At 39.5% G+C, this 24,682-nt stretch overlaps 1 protein-coding gene across 1 annotated transcript in view; it reads left to right on the top strand.

Moving 5' to 3' along the window:
- The window catches only part of cadm1a (cell adhesion molecule 1a), a 358,139-nt gene that overhangs the window by 264,290 nt on the left and 69,167 nt on the right, over window positions 1-24,682 (top strand). The window contains exons 2-3 of the mRNA XM_083986794.1: window positions 10,946-11,092; window positions 24,310-24,462. Coding sequence (XP_083842920.1) covers window positions 10,946-11,092; window positions 24,310-24,462 — 300 coding nt within the window. The remainder of the gene's footprint in view (window positions 1-10,945; window positions 11,093-24,309; window positions 24,463-24,682) is intronic.

Here is a 24,682-nt window from a genome sequence, read left to right as displayed (position 1 = left end):
CATTTCAATTGGGTCACCTCTGTCACATTCCAATACCAACGTGAAGTTATATTTGAAATTAAGCCACTTTCTCTCAAGTATCTGCTAAAATGATCATGACATTTCCCTACTGTATCAAGAGACTTCTTGCAAAGCTATCTGTGCTGCAGTTGTGCGTTCAGTATTTCAAACATGCGCTCTTGATGTTAAGTGGCCTTTGGTGAGTCAAAGAGCATGTAAATTAATCTGCAAATGCAGCTGAAGCAGCATCAGTTTGTATTTCATGGAAAACTGAACACGCTAAATAACATCAGTTAATTGCAGCTGCAATAGAAATCATCTATCATCATTACCTATACAAGCTTTGTAATTTCATTGGAGCTCACTACAGGGCCCAACAGTCACTCAGTTTATTTTATAGTTTGTGTTTGGGTTACTTTCTATTTTGTCATTAGGAACTTGGGATGGATGTCTGTAGTTTCTCTTTTTTTTTTTTTTGAGGACACTCACAGACCAAAGCTTCACATTGACCCACTAACATTTTCAGTGAATTGTATGGATGACACTAGAGTATTCAATGACCTCTAGGCTTTTATTTAGTGTTAGATAAATCTTCTTCTTTCAAAAACATTGTTTGCTGATCTTTAAGAAATTTACAGAGCATGTTCATATCCAGTTTTTCCAACATTCCATGCAGTTCTGCACATTATTGGCTGTTTCTTGTTGGAGAAATCATTGGCCAATCTAAGCTTTAAATCCAGATAGAACATATTGCTGTACCAGATACAGAAAAAAAGCTGCAACCGTACTAAATATAACAAGTGTGAATAAGTTTGATGCAGCTTCGCAGGTTGTACATTGACTTACAGAGATGAGAACTTGTATCACACGCATTGACATATTTCATGATCTTCATGAAAGACAGAGAGTGCTCCAAGCAACTGCTGTTGAAGACTCTGGTTGAATCAAAGTGGCATTGACAGAAAGGTTGCTCAGTATTAGAGTGAAACAAACCAGCACCCTTCTCTTATAGAAACTGACTGCCATAAAGGTGACGTTAACCTGGTTATGAATAAATTATCTTGGTTATTTCTAGTGACACAAAAGTCAGATTTTTATACATTTCTTATGTGATTCTGTTCATCTGATTCATCACATATAGAGAATATTGCAGCCATATAGGGCGCCCTATGGACCTCATCCTCAGCTTCTAGTGCTTAATGGCATCTGTATTGTTGACCTCTGAAAATCAGTTTAGTGACATGTTTGCAGCGGCACTCAGTGATCTGTTTGGCAGCAGCTGTTGCATATTCATCAATAATTACTTCATAATGACCCTCTTTTTTTTCTCTCTCCCAGAGACGCTTATTTACATCATAGTAACACTGGACTAAACTACGTATACATTTTGACGCTGGCATTGCAGCTTCCATTAGCTAATGAGATTATTTCCATGAAGCACCAGCGCCTGTAGCGAATGTTTGTACAACTTGCGCTATCTGCTTTTAAATAGCTGCAAAGTCTGGTGGACAAAATTGGCCTCAGATAACACAACACATCGTCAGACAGCAGCTGGACATGTGCTTTTTTTTGGCATATTATCATAATCAAACCACAATATAGCAGTGTACATAGAGCTGCTGTTAAATACTACACAGAGATATTTATTTTATTTTGATTTATTTACTGGCATTGTTGATTTTTTTTTCTCTGCGCTGAGATAAAGGATTCCCCCCCCCCCCCCCTGTGCAGCGTACAGCAGCAGTGGTAGCACAAAAGCCACTTACATGCTCGCTGCAAGCATGTAACACCCTACAAGGCTCTTCACACCCCATTCTTACATAATGTGTCACAAATCCACTGTTCCACCAAGCATCAGTGGGAGAGGTACTATAGAGTGTGTGTATGTGTGTGTGTGTGTGTGTGGTAGGGGAAGGGCTGGAGGAGCGTAGCTGTGAAAAACATTCGGTATAATAGCTGACGCTTTAATTAATGTTACATACAAACATGCAGTGTCATTGTATTCATAGTCGAGTGAACTGAAAAGCTTTAGCTGTGGCAAGGTCAATCAGGCACAACTACTACTGAATGGATTGCCACAGAATTCTGTATAATTCCACAGGATAATTTGTAATAACTTTATTGATCCCCTGACTTTTCAAACAGTACCATCACCTGGGCAACATTTCAATTTGTCCAGTACTTTGCTACTTTTGTTGTTTGTGTTCATGGAATGTGTCAAAGTGGTTTTATTAAAGCCTTATATTAGTTTCCATATATATAACTGCCTTAGTGGTTGCGCATCGCGATCTCTGGGCTCTGTGTGTTTCTCTGACACTTTAAAGCAAAGCAATTTATTAGCAATTCAGTCAGATGCATTATCTTACATTTGAATGAGTCTCAAAGGGGATTTCTGCTATCACCAGATTTAGCTTTGGTCTATTATGGATTACATGGCTGAATAATGCAATGTCAGACTGGAGAGCAGGATATTGGCACAGACTGAAGGTGTCTAGTGGTTGATATTTATATATCTTATATTGCTTGACATGTATTATTAGTTATAGTGGAGTCAGGCAAAAGAAAGTTGTTATTTTCCACCCTATGAGTCTCACAGGCATCTTATAATTATACATAATAAATCATCATTTGCATTTTAGTTGAATAAGTCCACATGTATTATTAGGAAATCTTCATAATTACATCTGTTTTCTTACTATAGCAAGACACTTTGATGTTATATTAATGCATTAGTGTCTCTAACTGAGGAACCCAGATATACTTAAGTGGGCGTTGGAAAAAGTTTTTCAAAAACTAATGTTACACATTGCAACAAACGTTTTAAAATCTTGCTGCCATACGAGTGTGAAAATATCCAATCACCTCTGGAATGGCCCTATTGATGTGAGGATTAATTTGCTTCTCTCTGCGTTATGCATTATTCAAGAAAAAAAGAAAAGAAAAAAAGATTGCAAAATAGCAGTTGTTTATTTCCAGTTCATGACAAAACGCTTCACAGTTATCTCATGATGCATTGTTCTGTGCCACCCACCGGGGCTCTATGAAACCATTCACTCTTCAGCAACACTCATAAACACAGGAACACCAGACATCAATAATAAAACAATACAAATTTGCGAGCACCTCTGTAGTTACTCAACAAACTGCATAAATCTTTAACAGGTGAATGCTGTAAAGGTACAGGCGTGTGATGGAAAACAGATAAAAGTGCTGCATAGATCTCTTCAGTCTTGCAATAAGATGCAGTGTCTTTTCTCCAGACTATGATCGGATCTTTTTTTTTTCAACACACATAATTGTCATTTCCACTTATCTTGATGGAATGTCCTTTACACCCTTCTCGTACGCTTTTTGCCTATGTTAACACAAGGCAGTGATCGGCAGCAGTCTACTCGAGCCACCGTCAATATTGCCATGTCATTGTAGAGTCTGATCACTAAACTGACCAATGGGATCATCCTCACCATAAACTCTGTCCGTCATATCATTGAACTTCTCTGTCAAGGCCAACACACAGATTAACCGAACTGCCTCCTTCAAATCCTCACCAAAAGGGATTCCGCTGTTTGAAGTGGTCAGGCCATACAAGGATCTTGACCTTTTCTCGGCTGCCTCTAGCTGTCAGTCGGTCGCACTAACACAGCATTCACCCGGCGAGCAGCCTGCTGGAAGGGCTCGTTCTGTTCACACAGATTGCGGTTGAAATGAAGCTCTGCATCCAATTCTGTAGTCGCCTTAAGCATCAAATACATTTTTGAAAAGCAAAGTCGCAACTTCACTGCCCTGCTGCTGCATTTTGTCATCTTTATATACGCTGCTTCATCAGGAAGGAAGATCAAGATTCCATTTGCAAGTGAGACCTTAGTTGAGAACAATGAAATAAATACCAAAAGGAAATATTAGAATAATAAATTCATTGTTCATTTCATGGAACATTTTTGTAATGTCACACGATGTTAAAACATTAAGTAATGTAGATATTTCTGGTTCACTATGGCTTTTTTCTTCATTCAAGTCTTCAGGTTATAATATCGTTTTAACTTACAAAAATACTTTCTGAGCTCTACCACTCAGACTTCTAAAAAGTAAGGGAGCTCAAAGCAGTTGCTTGCGGTTAAAGGAAGATCATGGTCTTGGTTGAAAATTTTAACAAGTCAACAGTCGACTCAAAAGAAGGAGGTAGGAGGTGTTTACTTTTTTATTATTCAACTAAAACCACCATTCTTCTCTAAGTTTGCCAAGGTCCAGCACTTTGTACGCCCACAACCACTCCAAACTTCTCCATACGGATATTTAGCCCATCAGTTCAGCCAAACCACCTTATGTGGAAGTAAAACTAGGGCTTGGCATCAAACATAAATGCTACCGATTTATGTGGTTAGGTTCCAGTGAGAACCAAAAAATGCCTTGTCTTTATACCTAAGGTGTAAATGAATAAATCTCACCATCAGCCCTCTCAGACTTGTGCTGGTGATTTGAACAAACACATCTGAGTGTGAAAAGACACAGATAAATCAACAAATCAACTCCTTACAGACGGCACGGGGACATACAATCACAGATATGCTCACACACATCAGAGAAAACATGCAATCAGACATGACTGGCTGCAATCACACAGTGGCAGACACACACACACACACACACACATATATATATATTTTTTATAAAATGTTCCGTTTTATCACCAGGAGCCAAAAAAACAAACACGTTCCTCGAAATGTCAAAGGGAAATTAATCTCTCTCAGTTGGCTGTGGTGATCAGAGACATCAGAGAGCAGCGTGGCACACCAGTGTCAAGTACATAAATTAAGAAAATGCACCATACTGTACAGGATTACTGTATGTTGCGTCATGTTTCTGATGAAGACAGCATATGAATAAATACATGTTTAACAGTAGATCTAATAAAAAATTCAATACCAGCGCTATTACTACTAATAACACCACAGGGAGAGCTGGGGTATGAAAAAAGATTCATTGACAGACTGATGTTTGGATTAATATTTAATATTTTCAGCAACCTACTGTATTATCCTGCAGTCACATGCGTAAGTGGGGGACAATGCGCAGAATAAAATCTAGCAAACAAAGAACACATTCAAGATAATGCTGCAGTGCAGTTATATGTCAGTATTATAGTGGGTTTGTTTGCCTGACATGGTGGCCTTCTAAATATGTATAGTGTGTATTTTCTTCCTGAATCAAATAGAAACATGCAGCTGTTAGCTCAGGCAAAATGGAACATGGCATTTTTTTCTCCCCCTTCAATCTCAGTCTTAGTGAATGTGGGCCTCAGGCAAGCTTTGCACAGTGCAGTGGAGTGTCATTGTCTGACAACTTTAATCTAGGATTGGCTGCCTCAACTTTTTGACATGGATGGCCAAGGGCTGAAATCTTGCCCCCGTCCATCGCCATGGGCCAAGAATGTTACCGGCCAGTGCTGCATTGGGGGAAAAAAGCTGGAAATATCAGAGGTACATGGCACTGAATAAATCTTAAAAGTTACACCTTGACAAATATATCCTTATCTATTTTTGTATTATGTATTTCCCTTTATGTGCCCATGGTGTCACAATGCCTAGTATTTGCCTCACGTTGTTGGACACCCCACCACCTCCCTTAACTGAACTATAGCTACATAATTTTGTAAATTTCAAGAACAGGAAATGAACAAAACACTTCATTAAATCAGCAGAAAATAATTATCTAAAAAAACAAAAAATAATAAAAGAACAGAAAGAAATGGATTTGATTATGAATTAATTAGACATCACAAAGTGAATTTAATGCCAGTTTCTTGTTAAGATTTTCAGAAGATGGCAATTTCTTGATAATGCACAACGATGTCTGAATGATGTTATAAATATCTTCACTGCACCATCTGAGTCCATGTGAAGGTTTTTACTATAAACCAACAATGGATTATAGTTGAAGGTAACATAAACAATGGGATATGGAAATCGGCATCACTGGCCATGAAAGCAGAGTGTTATGTCAAGGTCCTGTATGTACATAAAGAAAGGACTAATATACAAAGTGAATACATAACCCCCCCGCCCCATGTCCCATGTCAATCAACTGCCTGCTGACTAACAATCCCTGCAAACAGCCACAGTACCACTGCATGTGATGATCATGTTACGGGCAAATAATAATAATTTTCCAACTCAATCAATCCTCTACGTTGACTGTCAATTTCAAAGCTGAATTTTTATCATTTCATCATCGAACTACCAGTCTCCAGTCAAGTTAGTTTATTTTATCAACAAATAAAACTGTGCAGCATTTTTTTGTGGATTTTGACTGTGTAGCCAGAGAATATCAGGCCAATAAAGCAGTGATTTATTCATTTTCCTGACCGCACAGTGGAGAGTTTGCTGGTCGAGATTGATGCAGATTGATGGTAGTACTCCCAGTTTCCAGGCAGTATGGCTCATATTGCTTCAGAGATTACAAAGATGTGCACTTCAAAGCCTTGCTGAGAGACTGACTTAGATATACTTTCCATGGTGGGTTGCTCTGACTGTTTGGTATTGATACTGTATATACATATTTAGATATACTTCCCATGGTGGGTTGCTCTGACTGTTTGGTTTTGATATATATATTTGATATACTACTTTACTCGGCTGTTTGCTCAGCCTTGTATTAGACCGTTGGTCTCTTCATCTGTCCAGTGGGCAGATGGATGCTGATGGTGCCTTTTGTATTTGTGTGTTAATGCACAACCTCATGTCTGATGGAAAGAGGCAAATTAAGTGATACATTTAAACATTAGGAGGAAATGTATTCAGTGCTGCACAGACTAGCAATTATATATTACTCCCACCATCTCTGATGTACCATTATCATAATATCTATTTCAATTAGGAGAGTTTGTCTTCGACTGGAGGACTGTCAGCAGTAACTAAAAGCTTCAATGTGGGACTTTTGTTGGAAGGAAGTGTATCGTTAGTCCTGTCATCCTGCCCCTGAGTCGCTAACCTTGATGCTCCTACACTTGTCACACTGTCTGTCTCTCTGAGTTGCATCTTTACAGCCTTCACAGATACCGGCACAAAGCACAAAGTGAATACAGCCAATCTGCACTTAAAAACGTCAACACAGAGCTCCAACTGTGCATTTCCACACAAAGGGAAAAAGAGAAAAGACGTGTCTATAAGTTTTCTCCTGAGGACTAGATATTTATTCTGGTCATGAGTCATATTTCTGGGTCGCATCCAAACATCTGTTTTGTTTGTTTTTTTTACTCAGATGTTCGACTGGTTATTTCTTTACGGCGTTTAGGATTTTAGACAAAAACCTACATTGAGAAAAACTCTATTAATGTAGCAAGGACACTTTTTATTTTCTATTCTTCTCCTGTTACCACACCTTGATGTCATGTAGGTACACAGAGAAATATATTTTCAGTACAAACACAGAACATGGAAAATAAAATAAAATACATCAATTTTCCTGGAACCTGCAATCCCATGAGCCGGCTTTAGCATCACATATCCAACTGTACCATAACCACCTAATGGCAGGGCTTCCGACATATCGATAATTGCACAAAACAACATGCTCTGTTTGATCAAAGTCAATCATTTGTCAGTTTGATTGCCTTCAAAAATGTCTGTCTACACTTTCATGTTGGTAAATGGGGAAACAACCAACATCAACACCCGACCAGTGAAGGCATCCATCCGTATGTCATCATCAATAGACAACAATTAGTACAAAGTTTGATGGGTAATAAAGCTTCTGCCCTTCTTCTTGCTCTTCACACTGGCCCTCTGGCACCATTCCCACCCTTTGAGACATTGATGCGAAAAGAGACTTTGAAATGTTAAAGGACGGGGAGAAAAAAAGCGCCTCATGTTACAGATTCCAACAACCTTCACCCACCATCATGTCAGATGTGCTTCTCCGTAGCACCTCTCACAGTGTCTTCTGAGACCACAGCACACTCTTGTTGTTGGCCATTAATTAGTGTTGCCCCCCCACCCCTCCTTTCCTGCCTCTCCATACCATCTTCCAGCATGTCAGAGTTGTTTATTTAGCACAACAGGAACAATTAAGCAGCTGACAAGGCAGCCGCCATTTGAAGTCCTCTCTACTACCGTCACTGGCTTGAAACACGACTTAGCAGACACCTTGTGGCCCCCTGTTGCTGCCTTGTAACCTTCAGTGAATGCCTTGAAATGCATTTTGTAGTATGTTAGCGTATTATCATAACCAGATGCCCACCCTACCGCCCACCTCTGCACATCTTTGAAAAATGAGGTTCAGTCTTGAATATTAAAGAGAGCGAGGTTCATTTATTTAGGGCCGCATTTGGGCCACCAAGGGATGCTGATTTGAATCTCTTTGTTAAGCTGTCTATCCTTATCTGTCAGCATCAGAGGATGCAATTTCTCTCTTCCCACCTCATCCTCCTTGTCTCCTAAATGGCAGGGATATTTAGAGGTGCTTGACAACTGAGGCATGCAAATTAGCAGTTGATGTTTCCTGTGTTCTCTCCATTTCTTTCGCTTCTCACCCCACATCTCCACCCCTGAGTTGGTCCTTTTAGCCTCTCTGTGAAAATGTATTTGTGATGCTATTTTCATAACGATGTAGGAGGAAGGTATAAACGTAATTACAAAGACTTTATCCACGAGTTTTCTTCTCTGTCGACAGCAGTTGAAAGCTTGGCAAAGCACCATCTGTAAGATCTGGTGTATTTGAGAGGAGTAATATTAACAGTTCACACTTAATAAAAGGGCCCTGCATCTTGTTGTGAAAGAAAAATGTAATTTCAGTGTACTGTGAGCAACACTCATTTAAAATAAGACATAATTTCAATGATTGTAAAAGTCGTTTCAACCTTATCAGTAAGTTGTAGAGTCGTATTGAACCACCTGTTTAGCTGTCACATTTATTGTGTGTGATGATGGTGCAATGTAATCCGTATCCAAATTAAACTGATCAAAAGCAGCGTTGGGCAGCAGACTGAATTGGCTGGCTGTTCTATCTGCAGAGAGCATCAAAGAGCAGAGCTGGGTACATAATATCCGCCTCAGATTACACAATATCTGGCTGAAAAATCGCCTGATCTGATGCACGTGGGGCGTCGGTAATGAAAACAAGAGTCAGGCTCAACAATTTGTTATTTCGTCATGTAGAGTGAGTCAGTCATATTTCATATCTGGATAAATTCCTGCCCGCTCTTGCCTGGTTTTGAAAGTGTGTAGTTTTTATGTGCTTGCCGGCTAATCTCAGAGGTCCAGCTCCAGCTCTGCTTTTCTGCGGACGTCGCGCAGTCATCAAAAAGCACAAGGCAACATTGGTCGGTTTGATTTGCTCAGCGGGCGGTCTGACATCAATTCATCATCATCATCAGACCATCTGGAAAGACACAAATACATCACGGACAGAGTTTAGGGAGTTTTGCACAATGCAAGGCTTTTCAAGTCATTTCAGCTGGCTGAATAATTGCCTTTATCAAAAGGATCTCTGATTGGCTGCTGCGCCGTCTGATGCGGTTTTTATGGCGGCTTGCTGCTGAGTTTGTTTTTGATAAGATGTAGGGAAGCTGTTGGGCAGAACAGGCACATTAGCACACACCTGTGTTGCACGCTCCTGCTTCACTTTTTGTTTTCTTTCTTCTAGTTTTGTCGTTTCTCTGTCGTGTGCTTCACAGCACTGTTCCTCCGATAGTGACACAAGTAGCGTAAACATTTCAAATATAGCTAGTTGATTTCCTACAGTGAATTGGTGATTTGATTTTGTGTCTGTTTGTGTTTGTCCATGTAGCCTAGAGCGTGTATGTGTGTGTGCATGTGTGTTTGTGGAAATTTACTCCATGTGTGTGTGAGAGAGTAGAAATCTTGCGCTGGGGACCTGAAATAACTATCAGCCACGACTGGCGAGCTGCCAAGCGTTGCTTTTGTAGCAATAATTTAAAATAAACCAAAGCCACTCAAGCTTTACCATCAGCCCCAACTATGGATGCAACCCCAAAGCAAAGTCTGCAACGTTATTACTGTAGTTTTTCAAATCAAAGTAGCAGAAAGCTGGGAAGAATCCATTTTTCATTCTTCAGGCAGGGATATTGTTTGTGAAACAAGGAAGTGCAACAATCTAAGTGGCGGCTGATGACAGATGATGACTGTGACCAATTTTTCCTCAGCCCACAGGCTTGTTGAGCAGTTTCCCCGGTTACTTGGTTCTATTTATTCCAGTGGACACACATTAAGGGCTTCTGGTCCGTTGTCTGTTACATATATCATCCCATTAGATGTTATGTTACACTGAAACTCATACTTAATAAAGCAGAATCAGATGGTGCTGATGTTCTTCATGTTGTTGCAGAAAAAAACGAGTAAAAATATGTTATGACCACATTTCCGCTGTGTTAGCTGAATGTGACATTTTGGGAAGTTTCTAAACAGGACAAATTTCAATGTAAATAGTATCTATCCAAATGGTTGAATTATACTGAGGATTTTTGTTTGTTTGTTTATTTACTTGAATGAATGTGTCAGAAAGAAGTCATTGTTTTTTCTTGAATCATTGAGGTTTTTTCTTGTGTATCTCAGATTTGAAATATATAACTTGTTATCATGAAGACAGATCTTTACTGGATGCTCTGTTTTCTCACAACTCCCTTGTGTCATTTCTATTGTGCATTACTTATTTTTATTAAGCATTTTTTATTCCAGTTGTATTTTTCCAGTTAGTATTCATTCAATTAATCAACTATTGCACTCTGTTTTGCTTGTCTGGTGTTTTTAAAGGAAAACGTTATTTTAATTTTATGTTTAGTACTCTGAATTTCCATCACTGCGCCTCCTGGGTTATACCATTTACACTGAAAAAGGCCCTTCCCATGATCCCTAGGTGTTTCGCTTCACATGCACAATGCACCAATAGTAATTAATGTGTCCTTGTGTTTGTCCTGTCCTGTCCTGTCCAGTGGTGAGTCAGAACCTGGTGACAGACAATGTGTCCGTGGTGGAGGGAGAGATGGCGATCATCAGCTGTCGGGTGAAGGACAACGACGACTCCGTTATCCAGCTGCTTAACCCCAACAGGCAGACAATTTACTTCAGAGACATGAGGCGTGAGTATTATACAACATTACTGTCATCTTTTAATTAAGTTGTGTTCTCTTGGACTTGCGTGTGCTTTGTTAAGTGAGTGGATTTGCTTTGTTTTGATGGGAGGAAAACTCAGCTGACATGTCAGAAGGACGCAAAAAAAAACAGGCTTCAACCACTGACAGCCATTTATATACATGTTTTATTCAAAGCTGTCACTAAAGCAGCCAATTTCCATCTCAATTGTAAGTTTTGCCGTCTTTGCAGTGCAGCCGTGTAACTTACCCAAGAGAGTCCACTGTGGAACAAAATGACACAGCAACATGAGCTCAACAACAGGCTGATGGGGCTGTTGAGGCTTTGTTTCCCATAACTAGCTTCGATTTGGACTCGGTTTGCTTGTTTATTTAAGCCACCCAATGTCTGAATACAGGGTTGGGACTTGGGGTTTGTTTCCTTATCAATTTCAGGATATTAGAGGGATATACAAATAAAAGGTTTAGGCTTAATATGTCTAAGTCAATGTGTAAATGCTTTTGTAATAGGAATAAAAAGAGGAACGTTTCTCATAACAAAATTATTCCAACTTTACGGCTAACTGTGTATATAACAGGGCAATTATATGGAAGCCCTACAGTGCGCAGGCATCATTTTCTTGAGAGTCTGTATGTACTATCTGCCTAGGGCTTTTGTACAATTGACAGTTGAGTCCAGCTTTTGCTCTTATGAGAAATCCCTGATTACCTCACTGCAGGTCTTTTGTAGTACAGCTTCACTTATTTACAGTGAGAACAAACCTTGTGTTTTTATAGGTCATGCATTGTGTGACTTAGTGAATGAAACGCATTGTATCAGTGTCTACAGAAAGTGGGCTGTAGCTGGTAGCTGACAGTCTGCTGAGAGTGAGAGACAGACAGGGATCTTTCAGCTCTGCCGCGTCTTAATGTGACTGATATCAAATGGGTTTAATTATAGTCCAAAGCAGTTTGATGTGATCAGATGACATGGAAGTCAATCTTAGTGATGAATTTATTTATCACACTTTCACTGGTGCATTTTACTGAACAGCTGTGAAATTAGACAGACATTCGACATCACTTACGTTTGGTAAAGTTTAGTCAAATCAGAATTGGGAGGGGGGCTGATTAATGGGGCAGAGATCCAAAAAAATGTTTAGACCTAGTTCAACCAGGCATGTGAATGGGGCCAGCAGTAAAGTTGTATAACATTAATTAACATTCGCTTACATTACTTGCACTTCCAGAGAGCTGCATTAAGTTTGACCCACATGTCTGCAGCAGGATTAACACAGAATGAGGTTAATACAACCCACCAAACATGTTTGGCTTTCAGTGTGTCTGCTTTAATAACATCAACTCAGATCCCCAAACATTTAATGACCTGTTGTGTTGGTTCTTATCCTGCCCAATTATCATGCTGGACGTGCTCTGTTCTTCCAGGGTTTCACTTTCTTTAATTAAGATTTTCCAAGCCCTTGTGTGCATAATGTTGACCTCAGTATAACATACTGTTGATCTCTTTAACTATATGAGATTAACATATATATTATATATTATACAAGTCCAACATGTGCAGATATTGTTAGGGGGAAAGCATCTGCTTATTTAAGTGTAGTGTTTGTATTGCTGTCAGCAGTTTGCAGAGTTCTCATAGTTCCCTGACTCCCAAAATGTATGTTCATATTCAAATGAGTTGCATGAATAACTTGATTCCAGCTCATAACTACAGCCTGGTTTAAGTGTTCATGGTTATCTCCAGGCGGCTGAAAGGAATCGATGAAGTTTCTTTCCACCGTTTTGGTATTCACATCGAAACTGCAAAATTTCTCTGACCTTAACCAGAACTAACAACCTGTGTAACCGTGGAGACTACAGTCTCAGTTGTCAGTGAGTAACATTAATTAAAGTATGATGTATGATGTCACACTTCTTGGTTGTTGCCAGTCAATTTAATCCTGACTGCAGTTATGGCTCCTCCGAGATGAATTTGGCAAAGCAAAGCCAGATATTATCATACCTTGTAGGAGACAGGTTTGGAAATACTGTCATCTACAAACAGAGATGACTATTGGGAGTCTGGGGGTTTAGAGCAGAGAGATTTCACTTTTGTGTTTAAACTTTATGCCTCCATGTTCATGATTCTGTCAATCCATCCCACTCCCGTGAATGCAGTATCTCAGTAACACCTTCAGGGAACTTCTCCAAATTTGGCACAAATATTAGAAAAAGATTAACTGATTAGAATTTGGTGAGAAAAGGTCAAAGCTCAGAGTTCTGGTGAATGGGATTTATTAAGAAGGCACAGAGGGGATTTCACAATGTCTGGCAGAAACGTTTATTTGGACTCCAGGATGATAAATTTGGAAGTTCGATATTCAAAGGTCACCGTGGCCTCACAAGACATGTTTTTGGCCACAACTGATGAGGTCACATGGGCTAAGTTTGACAGAATGTACCACAAATGTCTAATAGGATTAAACGAATAGATGTGATTCAGTATCCAAATCGACAAAGGTCATCTCCATTGTGACATCATAATGTTCAACACAAGCACTCCGGGCCATTATTAAACGCTATAACTCAGGAAGTGGAGACTGCGACCATATTTCGTGCAACTTGTCTGGTTGGCAGAGACATCCAGCCACCAGGTAGTAATTCTTCTTCGTTTTAGTGTGTTTTTTAATCACTTCTTGAAACACTGCAATCAAACTATCAAACTCCAACAGTGCTTGTTGTCTTGGCGTGTTAATCAAAGGAAGGTAACGTGTCAGACAACAAAACATTACTGAACAAAAATCAGGGGCTTCACCACTGATGTGCAGTTATTTTAGCTCCTGTTTGCTCCCAGTGCTCCGTCTGCCTGACCCACACCAAGCATGTGTGTTTGTTTGAGTATGTGTATCTAACCCTGCTCCCACACACTGGCACCAAACACAGATGCAGTCTCCAACAACTAATGGGAAAACAGAGAGTGAGAGGACGAGTTTGAACAGAGCAAGGAATAATCAGAGTTTCTTTCAGATTATAATGAAATTGTATATATTACATCACACATGACTCCAACATCACTTGAAATTCTCAAAAGTAAAACTTTTTTTGTGATAATTAGAATGAATAGTTAATGAAATTCCCTAATTCTTACATAACTGCTTTTACTTGAGCAATAATACATTAATACCAAGATTTAAATACGTCCATGGGCTTTATTGTGGGAGTCATCTGAGTGATGTTGCCGGGCTAACAGGAGCCACAAGCACAAAAATTATCATAATACTCTCAACATGTTGCACGGAGTGAGAACACCCTCTGAAAAAGCACTTTGTCAGACAAGTTTCTTAAGATAGAAAACTTGAAAAAAAAAATAGTATTGAAAATACAAATACAGTACAATAGGCAGCCAGGGCTTTTACAGCTCCAGGATACAATGGCCCAGCACCGCATCACACACTGCGACTTGGTGAAAACAGTGGAGCATTTAGCATCTAAAGAGGCAGAGATTTCTGCCAGCAGTTGGTAGAGAAAAGGAAACTTTGCACTGGAATTTTCTCAGATGGGCAGAAACACAGCTTTAAATAATGCTAATGCATCCTGTCTGAGAGTTGCCAACATGTTTACCATGAGAGCTGTAAAATCACTGCTGCAGCTATTACACCATTAAGCATTGGTATATCAGCAGAAATATCACTATGTTTAATTTTTAGAAAAACTAGAGCTGTCAAAGTTAAAGTCAAAGCATTAATACAAATTCCTTGCCACTATTTCTTTTTTTGACGTGATATTAACATTGTTACTGGTTCTATTGGCCTTTGGCCCAAGCCATAGTTTGAATCAGTTGCCAGAAATGGTTGCAGGCCAAACTGTCTCTGCTGACCTTTAAAGGTTTCTGGATAATATTAGTCATTGTTTTTGGTTAATGTAAATAAAGTTACATTTACAGAAAGCAGCATATTTGTTCATCATTTTTTTTAACACTTAATAATATCCCTTTAAGGTATATTTTGAGCAAATGAAAAAAGTACACTTAATTTGCAATGTATCTTGATTGTATCTGGACTCCCATGTAATTAATTGTGATTAAATATTTGAATAGATCAACAACTCTAACATAAACCCTTGTTGAAATGTCCAACGTTTAATTTCACACCTTCTTTTAATGCAGACTGCTCTGTTACCTGCTGTTCAGTTACAGTACATTTATAATATATTTCAACCTATGTCCTGAATTATGGTTCAGACATGAGCATGAATGCGCCCTGAATGCACTTATGATTTAGTGTTCTTATATTCTGGTCCTCAGCAACTCCCCTGTGAGGTGAGTGTCAGGCACTCATTCACACTCGCCCCCCTGTCCTTATGTCAGAGCAAACACACCTTCTACATACTATACAAGGGCATCCTTCTGTAAGAGGACTTGGTATTTATCTTGGTATTTATCTGCTGTTGTGCCGAGCTGCGGTGAACCGACTCCCACAAGCTGGCTGTCAAGGGCAAGGTGTTCTTCTTTGACGGAGGGCTCCTTGATCTCCTGTGATCCCTCCCAGGCATCTTTGCCGCAGCTGCACTGCTTCATTATGACATGGCCTCCACCCGGCAGCCTCCAAACAGCATTGCTCCCTTCAAAAATATCGCATCTGCCATCTCTGTCTGAATCCACAGTGGTGGATTATGTTTGTGAGTGTGAGATGGAGAGTGCGGGAGGGTAAGGAGACAGAAAGGAAGGAGTGCTTTGAAACTGGATGCAGTTACATGCACAGAGCAGCCGGACCATTGTCCATCCCACCGTTATGCTTCATGTCCACCAAGAGTGGTTCTAAAGCATTCTGTGAAAGTGGTTTATTCACTTTAGTAAGGATTTATTCAAGTTTAAAAGCCTGTGAGATGGATGAGATGGATGTGTTGCACTATTTCACTTTAACTTTGTTTCCAATATGTGTTAAAAAAACATGGGTCTGTACATTTCCCTTAATGCAACTAGGTAGTGTCTTTAATTTAGCTCTGCCATCCTCTAAACACATTGACTCACCACTCAGCTGTGGAGTTATACCTTACAACTTGAGCTTGTGGTCTCCTAAGTGCCTCTGTCGTTCCAAAGCCCAGGCTGCGATGACTCCTGATGACATAATCAGAGGCTAATTTCCCAGACTTACCAGACAAAGCTCCTCCAGAGCCGCAGACGATCAGATACAAGTGTTTCCACAGGCTGAGTATTGCTCGCTGCGATGAGTAAACTGATGTGTGTAAAGTTGGTGGAGTGTTTGGACTGCTCTGGTGCTGTTAGACACAGCTTTAATGACCGGCCTTCCTCCACACTGACTTACATAAACACTATTGTATGTCCCACTCAAAAAGTAGTTTGAGCCATTTTCACCTCAGCTACAGCTACAGAAGTTTATTTATGTGAAAACTCCTGTATGCATGACGCTTTTGTACAGCTTGGTGATTTCCCTATTGTTAGAAACCAGAGTATACAGATGGTGATGTGTGATGTCTCAGTAACACAATAATCTGTTTAATACGTAAATGTTGTTCCCTCAAGAGGCAGAGGTAGTAAACACCAAGCCATAAGGTTGTAGCTCAAACTGCCATACAGTATTTTATAGGGAAATACATCACCTTAATGTATCTACCCCACATGTCATATCCGTGAGAGTTATGCTTTTTTATTTCATTATTCGTTAGCTAACATTATACACAGGAAGTTATGTATTTGTCAAGTGTTTTTAAATGCATACAGACAGATGTTGAATCATTTTCTAAATGGTGATAATTGGAATGTTAATAAAATAATTAGCAATATTAAACATCAAGGCCAACCTTGCCAATATAAGCTAATATTATTATATTACTATATTATCCAGGTTAAGCGAGTGTTCTTTGACCAATTAAACTGCTTGTATAGCCTCTAACACTTAATATGATTTGTTTGGCCTTGTAAGATAAATAAGGTTGATGGACAAAGATTACACACCCCCCACTACTGCTGCAGTCTTTATGCTTGATATCTTAGATCTTTGGCTCAGAAAGATAAAGCATGCTTTGTTTTGTCTGCTTTGTCTTTTTTCCGCCTAATTCCTTTGCGATGTTCTTGCTGTGTACAGGGGAGCACAAGCACATACTTCTGACATCATTCACCGCTTCTCCAAATACACACCTCCATGGTCACCTGTATGAGAAGGTTAAGAATAGCACATGAGCCCTCAAACAAAAACGGTGCCCTTTTTGTCTTGTGGAGGAGGGGAAGAGTAGCAGCTTCTTTAGCAGTGGGTGATCTGGTTACTGAAGGCCAGCGAGGTAAAAAGCTTTTTTGTCCAAACAACTTAATGAGTATGCTTGGAGGGAACAAAATATATCTAGACACACACATGAAGGGCCACGAATAGTGGGTTATATTAATTATATTAATTATAAATCATAATGGACCAGAAAAGACTGCCTCATTGGGAATGAATAGGAACTGTCAGCATGTGGGCTGGCAGAAGTGTCCCTGTACATCCTTAAAACCAAGAATGCCATGTTTTACACCCATGGCCACAATGCTGATGCTAAGAACCATGTCTTTGATTCTTGAATCAGAAATGATTTCATCATTTGTATGTGACCAGGATTTACAACATGAACTTACAACAAAAAGAAGTGAAATCATCTTCACACTGGGAATGGGTCTAGCATGTTAATGTCAAATGGAAACAGAAGGACAGGGTTTAAATGGGAACTGTCATCTCACTCTGGGCTTTGGATTTCATATTGTGCATCTGTATTTAGACCTGAGAAATATTTCACTTATGTTGGCTCTCAGAACTTCATATGTTGTTGTCTTATCATGATGTTAGGGCTAATATGGTGCCACGCTGTTTCCTAGGCAGCCAACATTGCTTTGAGGTTTGTGGTAAATGCAAATCCAATATTCAGTGGTTTTTGTTTATTGTAAAAAAATATATATATAATAATAATCATAATAATAATAATACAGCTGGATATAGATTCAGTGTGGAAACAAACCAAGATCACAAAATATAAAAACTCTTACTGGCAGATGAAAGAAAAGTGTTACCATGGTATCATGTGAGGATCATTTCAACAGAAAATTACAATAAAGCAACACATGTAGAAAACTACTAAAATGCTACCAATGACAAAGATATTACCTAGCAAAACTATACAATTGTGAGTGATGACATCTCCTCTACCATCTTAAAGAGGCCTATTTGTATGTTTTGTTGTTGCAACTTTCGCATTAACTGCTGGTTACCTGGTTAATTATAATTCGAGCTATGAGATTCACCCCTGGGCCAGGGTTAGCTGGTTATCATGCTAACTTCTGTTGAAGAGCAGAGGTGGATAGCAAGCAACTGCTAATGTGATGATTAGCTATGTAGGAGTAGCCAAACTTACAAAAAAAAACCTTTAACCAAGTCATATATTAATAAAAATGTACTCATAAATGTTACATTGCAGTAACCATCAATTATGCCAAAGATCCAGCTTAGGAGCAGAAAGAATGATGAGTATGTCAGTTTCAGGTGAAGAAAATCCAATGCAAAATAGAGATAATACTACTGTATGGAAGATGGCAGCTATTTTATTCCAATCAGCTGGACCCACATGAGTTTTAACAACAATTGAAGCAAAGCTAAATGTTCCTGTATTCGGGATAGGTTGCGACTAGACAGTCATTTGGAAGCCTGGACTTCACCTAGAGTGGGGAGGAGGTTGGTTGTAAGAGTGTAATTACCCCCGCCCCACCCTATCTTATCCACTCTGACACCCAATAATAAAACTTTGATGCGCTCCTCTCAAAAAGTAGCAGCAGCCACTAATCACAATTGATTGCAGCCACTTAGGCGAGGCACACTCATCATCTCCTGCTCCCTCTGAATAGGAGTCATCCTCGGCTGAGGTTGGAGAAGAAAAAAAAACTTTAAATGAAACACAGAGAGAGAATGAAGATGAATCAAGAGAGGGAAAAGAAAAAGCAAGATCAGTTAAACTCATGAAGTCAGCAGAGGTGAAAAGGGGGGAGAAGGCCATTGAAAGATGCATTGATCTCTGCTCTCTTATGTTTTTGTTTTAAGTTTATTTTCAATCCAAGTCGCTAAAGACAATTTTACCTTTACTGTCAGCTACATTTCAATGTGGAGATTGTGGCAGGGTGATGAATGATACCTTTTTTGTTTTGTTTTCACGTAATGCTTTGAGACACAATATGCCCTTTCTGATTCCCCCTGTATTTGAATGTACTTTTTTTTCTCATAACTATCAAAACATGGTATGTGTATTTTTACCACTCAATGTGACCATCTCTTGGCCAAAATCCCCGCAAGTATGTAACATAGGAAGTTAATCCTGCTAAAAAGATGGATCCTCAATCCTCATCATAAATTCTCATTGTCATTATAACACCCCTGGTCATTCGGTTAAACACTGAAAATGACCCTTTTGTTCTGAAAGGTAACCTCTGGTACAAGTGTCTGTTGTGGCTGTGAGACATTGTGCTTCCTTGATCCCTCCTGTCTACATGTCCTAGTGTCCTTGAGCAAGATACTGAACCTCAAATTGTAACCAATGAGTAGGCCAGTGCCTCGCATGGCGGCTCTGCAGCGATCAGTGTGTGTGTGTGCGTGGGTGAATGAGAGGCATTTGAAAGCACTTTGTCCTTCTCAGATTGGAAAGTGCCATCTCCACGCAGTCCATTTAGTATTAAAATTGTAAGTGCTGACTGGTAATATGAGATGGGCTATGGTTCCATGCCTATGGGGTCTAGTGCAATCATCAAAGAATGGGCTTTTATTTTCTCAAATCTATCTTGATACATTGAAATAGTCACTGGCACAATACATAGTTACACTGTAAAAAAAAAAGAAAGAAAAAAAACCACGAACCACTATACTCACAATGTGAAACACACACACACAAATACAACTGTTGTTTAACACAAAGATGGAATTTCACAATAAATAGACTGTTATTATGACAGGAAGATACTGACTCATACTCTTTTAGTCACCGGTCCATTTACCAATAATCCACACATTTAGTTTATGCTTCACTATTAACTGCTCATCGTTGGCAATGGGCTCATTTTCCTCTGCTGAGCTTTCTACTAGTTTGTCTCTATTTGGAGCCGAGACCACAGCACATTCAAAGCGCTATAAACATAAATGCATGGAGTGCTCAGTGCGTACGCATTCATTTAAAGCTGGCGTACTGTTTGATAGCAGTAATCAGCATGACCGGTGACACCGCACTTGAATAGGTAGAGCAAAAGTTGGACTTTCGCTCAGTCAGCTACCTCCCAGAGTCTCCTTGGCTGCACTTCAGAACAGCACAGATCCACTGTACTGTCTTATCACTGCTTTTAATATAGCCTCAACACCATCAGCTCCAAAGGAAAAATTAAAAAAAAAAAAAAAAAAAAGGAAAGATCAGATAATTTACAGCCTTTGAGAGTTTGGACAGACTTCCCTTATCTAAAGACCTGACTATCAATTGCCTTTGTCAGGAATCCGTGATGTCCTTCTCATGGTATCAGATAGAACAAGGGAAGAAGACCAGGGCGAAAAGAGCACAAAGATAAAGGTCACCTTCTTTTTTTTGTCCAAAGTACTGAAAAAAAACAAGGAGTGAAATATGTATTTCAATAAAAGGACTGTCTGCAGCGTTGCCTGGATCACCTTCTCCTTGCCAGAACTGCACCTTTTTTTTTTCCTGAAATGGACTGCGCGACTGTGTTCAACCCCGCTGTGTTAACCAGGCTGTTCCCCATCATCTGTCCTTGTATCTCCCTGAGCCTACTGTATTGTTGTCCCAATCCTTTAGCTCTGGGAGCTGTGTCCTTGCCACAGTGTCTCAGTTTTTCTTTTCAACATGTATTAGAAAGTATTTATTTATTCAGCTCATGCTTATACCACAATGCCTTATTTAGAAGTGGCACATAAGAGGATTATGAGATCTTGGAGAAATGCTTTTGTGAAATGGATTATATCTGATTGGCAAGTATTTCTCAAATTGTTGTCACCAAGTATTTCTTACAAATTCGAGTGGATGTTCCCAGGTACACAGTATGAGTTGTTTGGGGTCTTTCACAACCAAGACCTGATATTCACTACAGGATTATAGTGGCTTGTACATCTGTACCTCTGTGGAAATGGTTTTATTGATGGCTTGTTAAGTAGTTGCAGCATATGACATATTTGAACTGTAAACTGCATCATGTGAACAGGATTGATGCTCCTGTACAGGTTAACAGCTGACTATGTTGTTTGCACAGTCCATGGCTCTTATTTCCAAAATTGCTACAGTTGATCAAATAAATCTGTTTTCAAATTAGCATACTTTTGTTCAATCGTCACTAAACACATCGTGTTTATTGCTCCTAAAGGCAGTTGCCTCATCTTTTGTGTTGACTGAAAGTGATGTGAGCATGATGCATAACACATACATGAGCAGCAAATTTCAAATTCAATTTGAATTTCAAAATTCCAATCAAAGCAAGACCTTAAGCACTCACATCATCTGCACAGCACTGTATTGCGCTGATTTCTCTGAGAAGGAGGATACAGAGCAAAACTGAAGCACCTCTACTCAACCATAATGAAGTGAGTCTGAATGTTATAGTTCCCTCTGGAGTCATCAAACCTCAAACTTACCAGCTTCCTTGGGAAGAGCTGAAAAAAGAAAAAGAGGAAACACTCTGTAATGTAGGATTTTCTCAGAGGAGATGAAAGGATTTCTGATCATTAATGACAAATCTGGTCCAAACCCTCTCTGATCCCAACTAGACTATTGTTGCCAACCACGTAAGATAATGTCCACAAAATAAAATATCTTGAAAGGATCAATATAACAGAACCTGCTATTTATTTCAAACATTTCCAGGTCTGCATTGTCCACTTTCATGCTGATGACACCTTTATTTTTTTGACATCTCCTTCACCACATTCAGGACCTATGCGGGTCACTGTCTGCTTTTTTGGCGACCTCCATACCCCCTTGATTAATTTAAACCTCGTTCTCAAGTCCTTGAGGACCAAATCAGTGCATTTCACAAGAGCACAGATCTTTTGATGTTGTCACAGTCATTGCATGTCCTCAGTGGAAAGCTAATTGAAACAGTAGAGCATTATAAATAATTCCATTAGAAATAATTCTACTTGGATACTGGAGTAACAGAGTCAGCTTCCCCTTTAATAACAGAAATAAAAACATTATATCTATGTTACAATTTACATCTATAGTTGCCCATGCTAAGCCAGTGGCTGCTATTTACCACAGTGCCCTTAGAATACTTCTCGGTTTAGAGCAGCTCTGCCTCTTAAAATGACTGAATGCCTTCTTCAGTGGATCTGTGTACCACTGCATCAGTATGTTCAAATCTGGAAACATTTAATTCAATTAAATCATTAGGATTAGACACTGACCTCTCATTCTAATGAGGCCTAACAAGGCTTTTGAATGAGCTACACTAATTAGGGGCATATTATTCATGTGCCACAAAAAGGGCTTCATTGTGCTTAGATAAAAGAAACTAATAGGTGCATTTTTTTTTCTCACTCTCTTTTCTTTTGCGACGGGTGGGCCAAAAAAAGGAGTGTAGATGTGTGCAGATAGAATATTTTGGTGCAGATTTCTTTCCATTAATGTGATGACAAAGGGCCTCATTTCCAGTGAGCCTTATGGTGTCACTTAAAATGTGTCTGATGTTCTTGTTTAATGATGCACAAAATCAATTGTGGTCATTAGTATTCTTGTTTCTCCCTGGCAGTCTCTCCTCTCTTCTCCTTTTCTGACTCAGTCACTCACGCCGTGTCTATCTCCCCAGCATTAAAGGGAAGCACTGTATGCTACAGCAACATCATCATCACGTTCATCATCTGTGAAATCATAACCTAGCCCAGTGGTTATTCTGTTAATCTGCTATTCTGTTTAGGTTTGTTTTGAGGTTTTTCTGTGTTTAACGCTTTGAGGAAGAAAAAAAAAACATTGTCGTGCAAAAGAACGAGCAGAGTGTGCAGGGTGCAAAGAGCCCTGGAGTTTCTGTCAGTCAGAGAGGTGAATATATCAGCATATCGAGTAGGGGTGGGGTAGGAGGGGGTGGGTCGGTGGAGAGAGTAGGCTTTCATCTTAACCACATGTTGTCATTCTACATTACAGCTGATAGAGTGTGCTTAGGTAGGTGGGCAAACAAGGTTGAGCAAGATGAAAGTAGCTGCAGATGAGGCTACAGATGAGGAAGAGATGGGATTTATGGATTTTCCCCCAGTTCCTCTTGTAGGCCAGCTAAAGGACAGCCAAGGTTGAGACCTCTGTTAATACAAATCATGTTGTTAGCACATGCTCTTTCTGTATCAAACTACTTCCAACACAAGAGAGGGTGCTTTAATTTCTCTCCTTTGTCTTTTCTTGCTTGCTCACTGCGTTACAGCACTTCACTTTGTGATTGATTGTTGACTAATTAGATTGAGGTATGTGTTTTCTCTCGCTCTCACTCTCTCTCTGGAATGTTCTTTGAAGCACGCTTGAAGTTGTGATGCACTTGAAGAAAAAATGACCAGCGGCATATTTGTCCATAAAACATATGAAAAAAAATTAATATTTCTTTTTGCACAATCCCGCCTACACCCAGAAAAAGCAGGCCTGCTGCTGGATGGCTCTGGGGTTCAGGCTGATGATTCTGTGAAAACGTAATAAGACTCTACTGCTGCTGGATGTAAAAAAAAAACAAAAAAAAACACACAAGATCTCTTATCATTATTTGTTAAAAGTAACAACAGAAAAGATATATATTATTATTTTAGATGGTTCCTGTTTTTACATTCCTCAAGGGTTTTTCTGCAGCATAATAAACAGCTACATTATGAGAAGATGTGAAATAACCTTAACCATTTCCTTTTTGTGTCAGACTTTTGTTTTTACAGATCGTAGTGATTATCTGATGAATTGATAACCCAATCAACAGAACAAAAATTACAATTAAATTATTAGTCTTCTGGATTTTGGATTTGACATCACTCTGGGCTGCAGGAAACTGTATAGAACAATGAAAACTTAAATAAAAGTTTTGGTTTCATTTTCAAATCTGCCAGAGTCAGTGAGAATTACATGCATGGACTCATTACATCACTATCTTCTGACACATGCTGTTACGAATGAACTATGTTTGCCTCCTTTATGTGCGGACATGCTGTATAAATTTTGTTTCCGTGTGTCTGTTTCCTCCTCAGCACTCAAAGACGCTCGCTTTCAGCTGGTGAACTTCTCAGACAACGAGCTGCGGGTGTCGCTGTCTAATGTCTCGCTGTCAGACGAGGGTCGATATGTTTGCCAACTCTACACGGACCCCCCGCAGGAAGCCTACGCTGACATCACCGTGCTAAGTACAACAGCGAAAACACACTCACACACAAGCATACTGGTACACACAAACATTCACTGGTAGCACTGACGATAAGTCAACTTTTCCACTGTGCATGACAGCAGACAGTCACATGATGAGTTGACAGCAGCTACAGTGAAGCCAGGAAATACAGTGTCACGTATTTTATATTATGCTAATTCAGTGTGTGTAAACAAGCTCAGGCTGCAAGTATGGGAGGC

This window comes from Trachurus trachurus (genome assembly GCF_905171665.1).
Source record: "Trachurus trachurus genome assembly, chromosome: 14".
In the NCBI taxonomy this organism is placed as follows: domain Eukaryota; kingdom Metazoa; phylum Chordata; class Actinopteri; order Carangiformes; family Carangidae; genus Trachurus; species Trachurus trachurus.
This window is presented reverse-complemented; position numbering and strand designations above follow the sequence as displayed.